The sequence below is a fragment of the Pimephales promelas genome, chromosome 18 (assembly GCF_988280905.1).
Source record: "Pimephales promelas chromosome 18, fPimPro1.hap1.1, whole genome shotgun sequence".
Lineage (NCBI taxonomy): Eukaryota > Metazoa > Chordata > Actinopteri > Cypriniformes > Leuciscidae > Pimephales > Pimephales promelas.
The window spans coordinates 25,438,192-25,452,717 of NC_142786.1; the positions used below are offsets into that span (position 1 = coordinate 25,438,192).

The 14,526-nt window shown below is 37.1% G+C and overlaps 1 protein-coding gene across 5 annotated transcripts in view; it reads left to right on the top strand.

Moving 5' to 3' along the window:
- csmd2 (CUB and Sushi multiple domains 2) overlaps positions 1-14,526 on the top strand; it is a 410,157-nt gene that overhangs the window by 222,051 nt on the left and 173,580 nt on the right. For all 5 annotated transcript variants that reach the window (XR_016147450.1, XR_016147451.1, XR_016147449.1 and 2 more), the window contains exons 26-29: positions 5,830-6,032; positions 8,176-8,367; positions 11,341-11,479; positions 12,069-12,256. Coding sequence is in view for 2 of the 5 variants with exons in the window: in XM_089123227.1 (XP_088979353.1) it covers positions 5,830-6,032; positions 8,176-8,367; positions 11,341-11,479; positions 12,069-12,256 (722 nt within the window). In the remaining 3 variants the exon portion in view is untranslated. The remainder of the gene's footprint in view (positions 1-5,829; positions 6,033-8,175; positions 8,368-11,340; positions 11,480-12,068; positions 12,257-14,526) is intronic.

Below are 14,526 nucleotides of genomic sequence, written 5' to 3' on the forward strand. Positions count from 1 at the left end.
TAGACGAAAGAGTAAAACGCATTTCAATAAATAAAAAAGGAACATGAGGATTAGTTAACGATAGCTGCGTATGGATTAGCAGTACCAGTATGATATTTGTTCAGGCAAGACTCTCGTTCTCCTCTCAATAACAGTGCCTGGAACTGAGGTTAATTACTCAAGCATCACGACCAGTAAAGAATAAAAAATAAATAAATAAATAAATAAATAAATAACTCCTTGAGTTAATATAAAGCCCTGTATTTTACTCTCTTAACTTAAAAGGATAATTTCATAATTTCCACACCATTATGTCATTTCAAAACCTGCATGACAGTCTTTTTTTTTTTTTGCTGTTGAACGCAAAAACAGGTATTTTAAGTCTAAAAAATCTCCATACAATGACCGTATTCAATGTGTTGATAAAAACAGTTAAACATTGTTCAAAATATCCCATCTCTTTTTTTTTTTTTTTGCAACTGGTTTAGTCTTGGCAACGAAAAGCCTCTAAATAGATCAATTTTGACCCGTATAAATATTCATACTGGTTCAGTCTGGTTTAGCCATCATAAAGCAGCCTGAATCTGCACAGAATATGATCTAGTCTGATGAAAAATTTAAGATGATCAAAAAGTATGTGAAGAAGAAAATTATTCTGAAGAGCAAAAGAGCAAAGATCAAACTGCACTGATCTTCCATTCTTAGCTAATCAACTTCATGACCATCAAAAACGAACCATCAAAAATGTTCACCAGCATAAAAATTTAGAGCAGGATAGAGTACTAATATATAATTTATTATCTTTAATACTTTAATATATATATATATATATATATATATATATATATATATATATATATATATATATATATATACCGGTATTTATTTCAGTTATTGTTTTAGTACTTCAAATGTATTTCCATAGTTCCAATAATTTAATATTTATGTTCAGTTACCAGATTTATTTTTCTTTCTTTTTAGTTTGTGGTTAAACTAGACTAAAATCTGGTCATGGTGGTCTGTTTGAGTTTTAGAGTGGTTTCAGATGAGTTTCAGATGGTCAGCGTCTACATCAGCAGCCCGTTCTAATCCTTTAGCGTCACATAAAACGCTATATGACAAAACGGCACTATACTACACACACGGCACCCTTTATCGTTAATATAACACCCAAGACGTCATAAATCCTTTAGCGTGAATATGACACGCAGACCCTACCCCACACCTAAACTTAGCCCTCACAGCGCGTACATCAGACATGATGCACCAAAAGAGACTAGAACCCTTTATAATCAGTGATGTTTAGCAACACGACAAATTCCTGATAGAAAATGGATGCCGTGTTCTCTTTATGACACACTCCATGCTCTTGCTATAATTCTCATAGGATTTGGAACAGTGGGTTTGTCACATTCAGAGTAGGCTGTTGCGGGTAGTTGGGTCCTGTGTTTTTTTTTGTTTTGTTTTTTGGAGAATATAAATGATATGACGCTTCATGCTGGTTTATGTTGTTTAATGTTGATTTGAGGCCAGATTAGCTCATTATAGGAATTCCTGGTGAAGCTCGTTAGAAACACCAGAATACCAGCATCAAAAATACAGCTGGTTCCATCAACTGCACGTAACACCTACTTTAGTATCTTGCAGGCAAAGAGGAAGTTGGCAGTAACAGAATAGGTGCATCTTCCCCTTGAGAAACCAGCCGCCACTCGCATAGATTATCGCTCTATCATTAGCATGACACAGATCGGTCCTGTCGGCAGTGATGCGATGGCTGTTGGAGTCTGAGGGGGTTTCTGAAGTGCTCGTTTCCTCACAGAAAGTGTGTGTGGTAAACCTTGGGGTTGCCAAATGGGTGGAGGGGGATGGAATAATTTGGTTCTTTATCAGATTTGTAATAGCACTCTGGCTGTAGGCTGATTAATCTCATTTAGAACTTCTGGATTGAATAATGTTCCGCTTTCTTTATCTGCCTGCCTGTCTCTCTGCTGTCTCCTCCTGTCTCTCTCAACATTGACTGTGATGTTATCGCTGGAGGTCACAACGTTTCTGTATTGGTCACTAGTTTAACAATGAATAAAATGAATGGATGTGTGTTGAATTCAGTTTGATTGGGGCACTTTTTGCCATTGATATGACTGGGGAAAAGTGTCCTAAACAATCTGGATTCACCATCTATATTCTAATTTGCTTTACCACATTGTCTCTCCACTGAATCCTGCTGCTCTTGTCAGTGGAAATCACTGACTCGTTGGAAATGAATGAGGTCGGTGTAAGTGTGAACGGAGCTTTACACTTGGATGCAGGGCCTCTCTTTATTGTATAGACAGCTATAAATAACTGTTGATCTCTTTCATTTCACACCCAGACTGTGTGCAGAGTGAAATACCTGGAGTTCGCACAGTTGCTATATTGTGTGTTTATGTGTGTCTTTCAAACTGAATAGGCGGATTTGTTGAATTCTAAAACCCACACAATATTAAATTGAAACTGGGATTTAGAAACACTTCCCACTCACATACATAACGCACATACATAGAGAGGTGGAAACCCGGGGAAGCTCTGCTAATTCACTTGCGTGAATTTGCTCTGTCATGGCAACTATAGTGGAAATTTATGGCATACAACACTATTGAAATCGTTATTTTCATCCCACAGAAGTCGTTTGTAAATGAGAGGATTAATAAAACCCATTTTGTTTTCAGTAAGCAGACGGTTTCTTTGGTTTCTAATGCAGATGGACATAACTGAAGTCATGGGGGGCATGTTTGTTTTCTAGAAATAAGTATCTAACTTGGCTTTTGAGACATCAATACTTTTTATGCCGCCCCTGAAGTCATCCATGTGTAAAAGGCCTGTGAACCATGACTGATAAGGTCCGTTTTTACACATGATCTCTTTTTCTTGCTCTCTCAGCATAGGGCTGCAGTAATGATTGGAATTGTTGTACTCGACCCAATGTCTCTCTCTCTGTTTGTTTGTTTTTTTTTTGTTTGAGTTACTTTTTATATTGTGTTAATGCAGCGTGGTCTGTGTTAATGAGCTTTTGTGTGTGTGTGACAAAGTGCTCCACCGCCTCCTTGGTTAAGGGCTTTTACTTGAGTTTCTTAAAAGCAGGCTCCTGATATAATTTGCATAATTTCCTTTCAAATAGCTAACTGTTGATTTAACTCTTACAAATCGTTCCAGTTAACTGTGATTGGAATGAACTTACCTCAAGTTTTGTTTTAAATGTCTGTATTGTTCTACAGAAAATTGTTCTGTCTTTTTTTTTTTTTTTTTTTTACTTTTACCTTGATAGTCTTCTTTAAAGCATACTTAGGGTAAATATATTCATATTATATTTTTCTATGTCTTTATGTTTTAATAATGTGGTAAAAACCAAATTTCAGCTCTACTCAACTCATAATTAATAAGGACATTGCCTAGAATTTTTTACAAGACAAGGCAACCCGGTCTCATCCCAAGGTGTCATATAACTGACGTTTTGGGACGTCTTTTGACCATACGTCAATATTCGCCTTTTTAGGGCCCCCTTAAACGTCGGTAGATGAGGTTATGTGATCCTAACTCTACCCCAGACCTAAACCTAACCCGTCACCTAACTGACGTTAAAGGTAAAGCGTCAGTTGTATGACGGCCCGGGATCGCCATCTACCGACGTTTAAGGGGGCCCTAAAAAGGCGGATATTGACGTATGGTCAAAAGACGTCCCAAGACGTCAGTTATATGACTTTTTGGGATGAGACTGTGTTAGACAAGGACCTTCAGTTACACTTTATTTCAATAGTCCACTTTTGACATTCTACTAACTATAGGCAACTTTTTAACTACATGTCAATTGTCTCTCATTAGGGTATTAGTAGACTATTAGATTAGGGTTGTAGAATAAGGGTTTGGGGATAGTAGAATAAGTTGTCATGTAGTTGCAAAGTTACTCTGGCCCTGTTTACACAAGAACGCTCGCGGGTGAAAACATAAAAATATTTGATCGGATGTGCCTTTCGTTTATACAGCGACGGCGTTTTGGGGGCTTAAAAACACAAAAAAAGTGAACCCACCCTTCAGAGTGGAAATCTTAAAAACGCTCCCCAGCCGCGTTCCCATGTAAAGGGTAAAAACGCCAAAGTATGCTTGGCAGTGAAGGGTGGACTTGGTGTTGTTGTGTGGAAGTGTTTCACATTGCCACCAAGCCGCCTGGAGTGCATACTACATTGAATTTCACGCCCTTTTGCGTCACCGTATGCACGAGGATTTCCCTCCCAAAACGCTCGTCTAAACGCAGAATAAAAAGTGATAACACAACGCCACTTTTGTGTTTTCTCTTCAGAATCGTTTCCGTGTAAACATAGCCTTATTGAATGTCTGTTGAGGGAGTTTTGAAACAGAGTTAGTAGATATTAACCAGACACTCTACTAATACTCTAATGAGAGTTAGTTGGCATGTTGTTGCAAAGTTAATAGAATGTTTAAAGTGGGCTATTGAAAAAATTAAGTGTTACTGAAGGTTCCCCAGTGCTCTGCACCAACACATTCTCACCCCAAGACATCATATAACTGACACTTATGACCATACGTCAACATCCAACGTTTTAGGGTACCCTTTAATGATCCTAGGGCGTCATCTAACTGACGCTTTACTTTTAGCCTCAGTTATGACGCGGGTAGGTTTAGGTCTGGGGTAGGATTAGGATTAGATAGTGTCATCTAAACAATGTTAAAGGGTACCCTGTCTGCACACAAATGTCTAGGAAATTATTTGGGACAGATGTACTGTATTTCCATTTGTAAAGATCAGTGAGAAAAGTGATCTCTGAAACGTTGGGTTTTAGAATAACCATTTTGAATTGAATTCGGTAAGGTCCAAAAACTTTAGGTTTTTGTATTTAAAAAAAATCCATTGCTTTCATTCCTTTAGAAATGGTGTACTGGATTATGAAATGGTTTGTCTGTCCATTTTAATTTTTGAAGATGTTTATTTGATTTTTTTTCAGCATTTTTGCAGTGTATTGCACTTTTTTGATATGTGCTTTTTGGCCCTTTTTTTACTATTTTGTCATTTGGACTTTTGGTTTTTACATTTCTCTAATTCTGAAAGAATTGGCAGTGTTAGTCAATTTGTCCTTGGCATATTTCATAATGTAGTAGACTGTTCTCAAGAGGTGTTTTTCTAATGTCCCCTTATTGCAGTACCTGCAGCAACAACTTACAGAGCCATTTCTGTAGAGACAATCTGTTATAATTACCTGTACAGAACACGTTGTTAGTTATGTGTTCAGTACCTTGTGCAGTAGTTAAGGGATCTGGTTCTGGCATTTAGGTTGCAGAAAACAAGTACATTTCCATCAGATTGGAAGTGGCATGTCTCATTCATGGAGCACTTTGGAAGTCTTTATTTAATTTCTGTTTCTTAAAGGTTATTGACTGCATGTCTGCATGTTCTACATTAAAATTAGACAAAAAAAAGATATTTTCTCTCATTCTTTAATATTATTCTTTTTTTGAATTGCCCATTAATGGAATTTTGCAGGTGTCAGTCGATTAATTTTCACTTATTTTTTGAGTCCTATATCTTCTCTCTATCTCTCTCCCTTTCGTATCCTTTTAATATTAAGTACTATCCAAGCGCTAATTTCCTGTCTGGCAACTCGAAATTACCCATATCTCTCTTAGAGCAAAATTATTATATAACTAGTGAAAACTTGTGAAAATGTACAAATTAACACTGTGATTCCAATTACTTCTCTTTCCGCTTGACACCATATAGATATGATTGCTCTCCTTTTCTCCCTCCCTTTAGACTCCCTTGAATGACTGTTTAATGTTATGTTTGTATGTGTAACTCCACAGGTTGCATTTCCTGGTTTTCCACACAGAAGAGGTGCATGATGTTTTGCGCATCTGGGATGGGCCTCAGGACGGAGGTGTTCTCCTTAGAGAGCTGAGTGGCTCTACGCTTCCTCCAGACCTCCACAGCACCTTTAACTCTGTCAGTTTGCAGTTTACAACCGACTTCTTCACCAGCAAGCAAGGTTTCGCTCTGCAGTTCTCGGGTATGTGACTCCATTCACTCTCTTTCCATTTCGCAGCTCCATTCACCAGCGATCAGTGTGGAATACTTGATTACGGGAATTCACAATGCCTGTATATTCTCTGAAGGGGGGGATAATTATTTTTTCTCACAAAAGATATGAAGTGCATAATTGTTTTGTTTGTTTTGCTCTTGTGCATTGAATCAAATTGTTGTGATTCATTATGCAGTTATTTGATTTGGTTCAAGGCTTGGATGTCTTTATTATTATTATTTTATTTTTACTTTTTTTTATGTTAAGCCAGAGTATAAACTGTAAAATATCTTCCAGAATCAAGGTTGCTGTAAAGTGGGTGGCTGCACAGATGAGCATTTTAAGTAGATCTCTGCAAACATATGGTATTATGATTTAGATGATGGATGGATGGATGGATGGATGGATAGATAGATAGATAGATAGATAGATAGATAGATAGATAGATAGATAGATAGATAGATAGATAGATAGATAGATAGATAGATAGATAGATAGATAGATAGATAGATAGATAGATAGATAGATAGATAGATGATAGATGGATGGATGGATGGATGGATGGATGGATGGATGGATGGATGGATGGATGGATGGATGGATGGATGGATAGATAGATAGATAGATAGATAGATAGATAGATAGATAGATAGATAGATAGATAGATAGATAGATAGATAGATAGATAGATAGATAGATAGATAGATAGATAGATAGATAGATAGATAGATAGATAGATAGATTCAAATGTAAATAGGTAGATTGTATATAATTCAAATTTGAAATGCTTAAAATTGCAGATTAAGATTACTGTCCAAAATCCATGAAAATCCTGAAATTTGGCAATGATATTTAATATATTACAGGTATTTATACTGCAACCTAGAAAGCCTTTGCTAGCTTTGGTCCATTAAAACCATACCATGATTAATTGCATGTAGCAAAAAAAAAAAAAAAAAAAAAATGAGAAGGAGAGAAAGTTGGTAGCACCACTTCAACCTGTGGAAAAGTTAGTCTGGAGCCCTGCTTAGTGGGAGACAGTGCTTGAGCTCCAGGATGACAGCTGAGAAGCACCATCTTAAAGCTTCTCCTAAAGCCTCCGACAGCACCCACCCTGCTGCACGGCCCAGCAGACACAACCTCTCCACTGACAATAAATGAAGCCCGTTAAGCCAAGGTTTATGTGCTTCTGTCTGCTGTCAGCCTGTAACCAGGGAAACCATTCCCGTCCACCTACATCAGCCATCACTCCAAACAGAGAATCCTGATTTCTTGCATGATACCTTAGAGACCCCCCCCCCAAAAAAAAAAAAACAGCATTAAAGATTGTACATAGAGAGTAAAAAGAAATAATATGCCAGTATGCATTAAAGACATTATTTTAGTTGCAAAGACTCACATTTCACTTTCAAAACAGCCCTTCTGGGTTTAAGCATCTTTAAGAGAGTACCACTAAGATGCAGGTGCCTAGATAAATTAATTAGTTTGATTTTGATATTATTTGATATTCATAATGGCTGGTCGGTCACAAACCAGTGGATGAATTGAATGGTTATGAACTCCAGACTTTCTATATTTCAGTCTGGTACAGTGGTTCTCAGCCAATCAAACTTTCAAAGAGGCCATAGAATATTAAAATTAGCATTAAAATAAGCTGAAGTTTAACATTCAAAGTGTAAACTGACATTCTACTTTATTTTATCCATTCCCTCAGCAACTGTCATTTTACTTAAGAGCCTGATTTCCCACAACCTTGAAAAACTTGGATGTATGAGGGAATTTAGAAATAGTGATTTTTAGACCTGGAAATGTTAGAGCAATGAATAAAATGTTAAAAAGTCATTCAGTTTTTGAAATATTTGATTGGGTAGAAATAGCTATTTGTGAATTTTAAAAGAAACAATTTAAAAAACACTGTAATTATGACGAGAATAGCTAGAAAAGTCAATGTAAATTAATTGGTCTAAAAATAAAACCCTGATAAATGTTCAGTTATTGAAATTTCTTTAATAATTTGAATTATTCATAATTATTTTCACAAAGGTTGAGAATCACTCTATATATTAGGTCAAGGGGATCCATTGATTGAATTAAGTTTTGTGACTGGATGTTTGTTTGTTTTTCTTTGCAGTTTCAACTGCCACTTCCTGTAATGATCCTGGCATTCCAACGAATGGCACTCGCATTGGAGACAGCAGAGAGCCAGGGGATAATGTGCTGTTCCTGTGCGATCCTGGATACCTCCTACAGGGGGCGACCAAGATCACCTGTACCGAGATCAACAACCGTTTTTTCTGGCAGCCTGATCCGCCAACCTGTTCTGGTATGAGCATGCCAGATTAAGAAATGTAAACACTCCTATCCTCAACCAACATTTCCACTGTGATCCCTCCATCTTTGCGCAGTCATAATCCAGCATATTTTCCAGCATAAGAGCGGGCGGTTTTATCTTAAAAGAGCAAGGCTTTCGATGTCAGTCGCGATTCCTGTCAGTTATTTTAGTTGTACAAAAACAGTGTGTTATGCTCATTATACCATGTTGCAAACTAGTATTTGTTATCATGCTATTTTAATTATTATCGTAATCATAAACAGTTACTGCTGCACTTTATTCTTCTAGTTATTTAATGATAACGACTAATATATCAAAAGTCTTGCACTTTCAAATAAAATAACTTCCTGAAAAATAAGGAGTATACACTAACCCATTAGTTCCACATAAAGACATTAAAATTAACACACAAGCAAGAGTGCAGTTGTAATGAATATTGTCACAGGTGTGATTTGACTTATGGCTAATAATTCTAATGCTAATATACTATTTGTGTTTTGATTTTAAAGCTAGAGAAAACACTTTATACACTGAACAAAATTATAAACCCAACACTTTTGTGTTTTGCCCCTATTTTTCATGAGCTGAATTCAAAGATCTAAGACTTTATCTATGTTGACAAAAGGCCTATTTCTCTCAAATATTGTTCACAAATCTGTTAGTGAGCTCCTTTGCTGAGATTATCCATCCACCTCACAGGTGTGGCATATCAAGATGCTGATAAGACAGCATGGTTACTGCACAGGCGTGCCTTAGGCTGGCCACGGTAAAATGCGCAGCTTTACTGTATTGGGGGACCCAACGATTGAACTCAATATGAGTTTTAATGTTTCCCTGAACTACAGGCAAAACCCTGGAGATGTTTGCTTGTTCCAGGTAAAATACCTGACATTGGACCAACAGACAGTAGTGAGTTAAGCACATTACTTCATTGTTTATGGATGATATTCTTTAGAAAAAAAATGAATTAAATAAATGTCCATGAGCGTTCCAGGTTTTCCCAATTTATCACGGTTTTTCAAGACTGTGGGTATCCGGAGTCATCAATGAAAAATGTTAATGTAATAATACATGTTATTTATTTATTTATTTATTTTAAAGGATCAGTTCACCCAAAAATCTAAAAGAAATGCCATTAATTACTCACCCCATGTCGTTCCAAACCCATAAGACTTTCATTCATTGTCAATACACAAATAGATTTTTAAATGAAATCTGAGAGCTTTCTGTCCCTCCATTGACAGTCCACACCACTTTTTTTTTTTTGCTTCAGAAAGTTCATAAAACATTATAGTTCACCCCAAAAAATGAAAATTACATCATTAATTAAAATATTCCATGTGACTACTGGCTCAACTATAAGTTTATCAAGCGACGAGTATACTTTTTGTGTAAAAAAAAAAAAAAACAACAACAAAATTAACAACTTTATTCGACTATTCCTTTTCTTCCTTGTAGGCATAATCGAATAAAGTAGTTATTTCTGTTTTGTTTTTCACACAAAAAGTGTGAAAATGTAATTTGTGTTGTTGGGTGAGTAACTGATGACAATCTTTTCATTTTTGGGTAAACCAACACGTTGTTGCTTGTTTAGTCATATTTTAAAGAGCCCCTATCTGAAATGTTCCTATTTTTGTTTTGGGAGTTCCCAAAAACAGTTTAACGTGCATGCAGGGATAAAAAAAAAAAAAACACTTTATTTGTCTTATAATATGCATTTATTTTTACCCGATTTGCTCAATGACTCCCAAATGATTCGTTCGACGATTCATTTTCCCAAACACCTCCTTTGAGTTGCGCGAATCTGCGGCCATTGGTCAAATGACCCAGTCAGTTGTTATTACCGTAGGCAGAGATTGTCAGCAACTGAACGTCCATAACCAGGATTATACCTTGTCAAGTGTTGAAAATTGTATATAGTGTTTGAACAAACGTGTCAGAAAAAGTGCACTTTCCACACGATCCCTTACTTGTGTCTCCGTCAAGAGCGAGCTTTCCCAGCGAAACTCACATTGCAGCGGCTTTTGAGGGACAGTGCTTATTATATAGAGTGAAGTCATATTTGGATAAGTCGTTTAGGAGGTAATTGCCATTTTTCAATGAATGTCTGGTGAATATCAAATCCAAAACTAACTTTACCCTGCTTAGAAGCTGCGCGGAGTGTACACAACACACACAACACAATATAACTATATTGTGCATGCTACAGAAAACATAACAGCAAACATTATTAATAATACTTACAGATTGTGATTCGGAGGAGGAACCTGATCCATATACACTGGATACTGAGCCCTCCTTCGGGAACAACCGGTTTGCGAATCCACATTTGAATTCATTTATGTTTTGGAATGATTCGTCATTAAAATGATGAGAACACAAGGTTCGGGCTATACTATTGTGGTATCGTTGCAAATATGAACTCTAACCACTGATTCTTCACATGCTCGTCCACAATGAAAACAAGTGGCTGAACTGTCTTTGCAATGTAGAACACAGCGTCTTCTCGAAATGACGATATTCAGCTGAAATATTTGAATGTGTTCTAGACTAGACTTCAAGTTTACACTCCTGTCTGCGCGCGCAGTTGTTGGGAGCGGCCGATGAGCTAATGTTTTGTATCTACGTCACGACGTAACAGCTAATGACTCGTTTCAGAAACAATTCATTTCATAGACTCAGAGTCGACTCTCACTTTTGAAAGACAATAACTTTATATACGGTGCACTTTCAGATATAAATCTTTTCAGGATGTTTTCATTCCCTTAGAGCTATATTCCACACTACATGAACAGTCATTTTCAAAAATCCATGATAGGTGCTCTTTAAATAATCGGAAGTCATCTTTAGGCCCCTGTGAAAGTTTGCTTAGGCCCCTAGTTGGCCCTGGACCCATGGTTGAGGACCACTGTTTTTGGTGAAAGACATTTAAGCATTTTTTTTCTCCCTTCCTTTGTGCCACAGCTCCATGTGGAGGGAATCTGACGGGTCCCAGTGGACTGATCCTGTCCCCTGAATACCCAGAGCCCTATCCTCACGGCAGAGAATGTGACTGGACCGTAACAGTAACGCCGGACCACATCATATCACTCAATTTCAATCAGTAAGACTGGTTTATAAGACTAAAGTCCCCTATGTCATGTAGGTAATATTAGCTGCATTATCATTACAATACATAACGGTAGATATGCAATGTTATTATTTGTATACTGTTGACCTTTTTGGTAACACTTTATTTCGATAGACATTCTACTAACTATAAGTAACTTTTCAACTACATGTCAACTAACTCTCATTAGAGTATTAGTATATTATAGTAGGCTGTGAGGGTTAGGTGTTAGGCTTTGGGTTAGGAAAATAAGTTTACTTGTAGTCGCCAAGTTACTTATAGTCAGTTGAATGTGTGTTGGGGGACCAACAAAATAAAGTGTTAGCTGATATTTAGCTGACGGTCTACTGATACTCTAATGACAGTTGAATGTAGTTGAAAAATGTAGTTGACATGTAGTTGAAAAGTTACTTATTTGTAGTCTAAAGTGGACTAGCGAAATCAAGTATTGCCCTATTTTATTATTATTATTTTTAGTTTTAATTTGATTACTTTTTTGATAACATTTCTAATTTTGAGTTTAGTTTTTTTGTATAATATAGTAGTGTGTAGTCATATCATACATGTTTCTTCTTCCCGTCAGCTTTAGTCTAGAGCCGAGCTATGACTTCCTGCACATCTACGATGGGCCTGATTCTCTCAGCCTGCTGCTGGGCAGCTTTTATGGCACTGACGTCCCTGAGCGCATTGAGAGCAGCTCCAACACGCTCTTCCTGGCCTTCCGCAGTGACGCCTCACTTAGCAGCAATGGATTTGTCCTGCAGTACACTGGTATGTTGCTCCCTTGTGTTGGGAGGTATCATTTATATCCATTTCCATTTTGTAGGCATGCAATACAGTCCTTCTATGACTGTATTGCATGATAATTTGGTCAAATATTGGTATCAGAATGACCCTAATTTTCCATTTGCCTTTTTTTTTTGTTCTTTTGTATGTTCCGTACTGCAACAGCACTTGTTGCCTTGATCACCCTCTCATACACCATTGTGCAGCGTTTAATTATCGACCCATGGCACTTCTCGCAGTCAAGAAAAGATCATAAAAATGAAAAGCCAGAATGAGCTCACTAAAACTGGCATCTGATCAATCTTTTGCTGTCACATTAAAGGCTCTGTGCAAATTTACTGTCCCTATATTCGCCCTGCTGACCTCACTTTGTCTTATGACACTTTGTCTTATTTGTTTATTCATGAAATTACAGACTTGTCTGATTAGACACAACAAGGCCCAAACTTAGTACTTGACAAGAGTAAAAAACGGAGTAAAAATTGGCTTTGACGAATACATAAAACTGAGATGCCATCCATACTGCCACACTTATACTAACAATTTTTGCCTCAGCGGACGGTCACTGTGATTTTGAAACATATTTTGTTGATCCTGGATCAATATTCCTGTCCCAAAATGTAGTCCTTACCCAATCCCTACCCCTAAACCTAACCATATCCATAACTTTTCCCTAAAATCAGAGGGTAATGAAAGGTGATGTTTAAATACTGGTTCTAACCCAAAACTTGTTGACCCAAAACCCAAAATCCTCAAATCTGATTGGTTGATTGGAAAGTTGATCCAGGATCAACAAAAATGTTGATCCAGGAACATGTGGAACTTAGTGAAATCACGTTTACCCTCAGCAGACCTCAGGAATATATTGAGAATGAGAATGTGACGTCACGCGTATCACTCCGCGTTGCATTGTGGGAAGGATTCCCCATCTTGGAAGGATACCATCTCGCAATCGCTTTTTTTTCACCCCTTTTATTTCTCTTCCTTCTTCTCCATATCTTCCAAAGAAACTGCGCGTATCGCTAAAATGTAAAATGTAAACAAATAAGATGCGCTGTCCCTCGCTATTTCTGGAATGTACCATCATGGCCGACCGGCTCAGACCCAAATCGGCACTTGACTCCTCACTCTCAACATAAAATGCCTTTTAATTTCTCTAGACCTCCTTAAGTCGACAGTTGTATATAATGTGCAGACATTTTTTGTAAAATATATTAATAACAAAATCATGGTGTCTTTAAAAGTTTTTTTTGACAGATGCAGTTTTCCTGAGACACAGAGACTGTTCCATACTGTATATAACTTCATATTTGACCATGCTTTTAATAACTAATGTGCAAGTAAAAAGTACTGTACAAAAGTTTGCAGAACATATAAAAAATTGTTTAGCCAGGGTACGTTAAATTGATCAAAACTGATATATAATAAAACAGAACATTTTAAGTAAATGTTGCTCTTTTGAACTTACTAACAAATCTAACCCTGAACTAACCTTAACTCTAAATTATTAAGCAGAACAAATAATTTCAACATTGTCAATAATTATTATTATTAGAGCAGCAAATATGATTTCTAAAGGATCATGTGAGGATCATGTGACAACGAAGACTGCTGAAAATCCATCACAGACAGGAAGAAACTGCATTTTAATATATTTTATTACTTGCTATATACACCTCGCTAGTATTGGGTTGGATCCCCTTTTGCCTTCAGAACTATCTTAATTCTTCGTGGCACAGATTCAACAACATTCTGCTAGAAACATTTCTCAAAGATTTTGGTCCTTATTGACATGCTAGAATCACTCAGTTGCTGCAGATTTGTCATGATGCAAATCTCCCTTTCCACCACATCCCACAGGTGGTCTTTTGGATTGAGATCTTACAACTGTGGAGACCATTTAAGTTTAGTGAACTCATTGTTATGTTCAAGAAACTACTTTGAAGAGATTTGAGTTTTGTGACATGGTGCGTTATCCAGGTGAAAATACTGTAGCTATCAGAAGATGTGTACGCTGTGGTCGTAAAGGGATGGACATGGTCAGCAACAATGCTAAGGCTGTTACGTTTAGACGATTCTCACTTGGTCCTAAGGGGCTTGAAGAGTGCCAAGAAAATATGTGCCACACCATTACACCAGCGGCAGCCTGAACCAATGATAAAAGGCAGGATGGATCCATGATTTCATGTTGTTTATGCCAAATTCTGACCCTATTTATGTTGCAGCAGAAATTGAGACTTGTCAAACCAGGAACC